Raw genomic sequence first — 1,603 nt, 5'->3', positions numbered from 1 at the left:
CAGCGGATTTGATTGCGGCGCCATGGGCGGATGACTTTTCAACAAAGACTCGAGGTAGGCCTTGTCGCTCTCATATTTGGCCTCGTTCTGGTGATGTCTTCGCAGTCTAACGGCCAGCCACCAACCGGCAATATTGACAGAAACTTGAACGGCTACCTAAATACATGTACGTACGTATATTGTCTAGCAATACAAACTGATTGATATGAGGGACTGAATGGTTGATGGCACACCTGAACAATGTTGATGGTCAAAAGCATGGCATCGCCAATGCCCTCATCTAGAGTTTCATGATTATGGGCGACACGCGACAGTTTGTGACGTCGTTCAAACTTCACAGAATTTACAAAATATCCCTGAGCTCGCAATACATGGCGATAGTACAGTGTAAAGAGATCCAAAACGGTGAGAAAACAAATGCCAGTCGAGTACTGCAGGAGAGACAGTCAGACATTCAAAGACAGTCAAGGAGAGGAGCGGACTATACTCACAGCAGCCACACCCCAGACGGAGTCATAGAAGAGCGAAATGAAGCCAGCGAATGCCCAAATGGCCAGAAAGATGCCCAGGCAGATGCGAGTTATCAGATATCCGAGGAAATGGGTTTTGCTGTAGTACAGCAGCAGGGTGCCATTATTAGCGGCCTTTAGCTCGCCATCAATCTGCGGAGAGGCACGGGGACACTGATTAAATACACTTTTCCCTTACCCATCACTCTGATGGACAACCTGCACAAGGAGCGTCAGGCAGACGACCAGCAGCTTGAGCTTGTGTGTGGAAATGCAGCAGCACATGATCCAAGAAGAACTCTACGACCTCCTCGACTCTCTCTCTCTTTGAGCATAAATATAATGTGTGTGTGTGTGGAAGGGGAGCTATCCAAACATCTGAGCAAACTTCTGAGATCCGAAACGTAATCAAATTGTTATATTCCATACAAATTTGGTCGACAGTTGTTTTGACGTTTGTGGCAAAATGATAGTGAATCCAAAATGTGGTTCAAGATTTTACAACTGATGTTTGTAGGTTGTAGGGGAGTCGTATCAACAGATCCTAGATGCTACTCAATGGAGCCATCCCTTGGCTTTCTCCTTTATGGAAGGAAATCAAAAGAAATTGTTTTAAATGTCCAAAAGCTCAACGAGTAGGAAGGTTGCCACGGGACATGCCCTGAGTGCCATCCGTTCCATTCTCTCGTGGGTTTGATTATCATATTACGTTTCCCATCGCCCAAAGCCGTTTAGGGCTGTTTATTAAAAGCCAAAGAAGTTCCCTATGCCCCCTCTATGCTCCTCCATGAGGGCAGTATCCTTATTGAGTTTTGTGTTGATTTGTTTGCACTTTGGAGGCCATCAAAGTTCTGGCGCTCTCGAAATGTGCCAGAAGTCTCGGGGCCGCAAATCGCTTTAGGCGTTAGTGTGTGTGGCTATCATAGCCCCATACTATGTGGGGTAGGGATAAACTGTATCCTGTTTCTGGGGTCACACAACACACAGAAATAAACACTTTTCACACCGAGACATTGAGAGGGAGACTGGGAGACTGGGAGACTGGGAGAGATTGAGGGAGGACACAGTTTTTAATGCTGTTGAAACTTGTCATC

The 1,603-nt window shown here is 46.3% G+C and overlaps 1 protein-coding gene across 1 annotated transcript in view; it reads right to left on the bottom strand.

Moving 5' to 3' along the window:
• The window catches only part of LOC117590395, a 1,598-nt gene extending 695 nt beyond the window's left edge, over positions 1–903 (bottom strand). Inside the window, exons 1-4 of the mRNA XM_034282988.1 lie at positions 729–903; positions 492–662; positions 234–431; positions 1–156 (exon numbers count right to left, since the gene is read on the bottom strand). The exon at positions 1–156 is cut by the window's left edge and continues 206 nt beyond it. Of these exons, the coding sequence (XP_034138879.1) occupies positions 1–156; positions 234–431; positions 492–662; positions 729–794 (591 nt within the window). The 5' untranslated portion in view covers positions 795–903. The remainder of the gene's footprint in view (positions 157–233; positions 432–491; positions 663–728) is intronic.
• Positions 904–1,603: the final 700 nt, after the last annotated feature.

This window comes from Drosophila guanche, unplaced genomic scaffold (genome assembly GCF_900245975.1).
Source record: "Drosophila guanche unplaced genomic scaffold, DGUA_6, whole genome shotgun sequence".
NCBI lineage: Eukaryota > Metazoa > Arthropoda > Insecta > Diptera > Drosophilidae > Drosophila > Drosophila guanche.
This window is presented reverse-complemented; position numbering and strand designations above follow the sequence as displayed.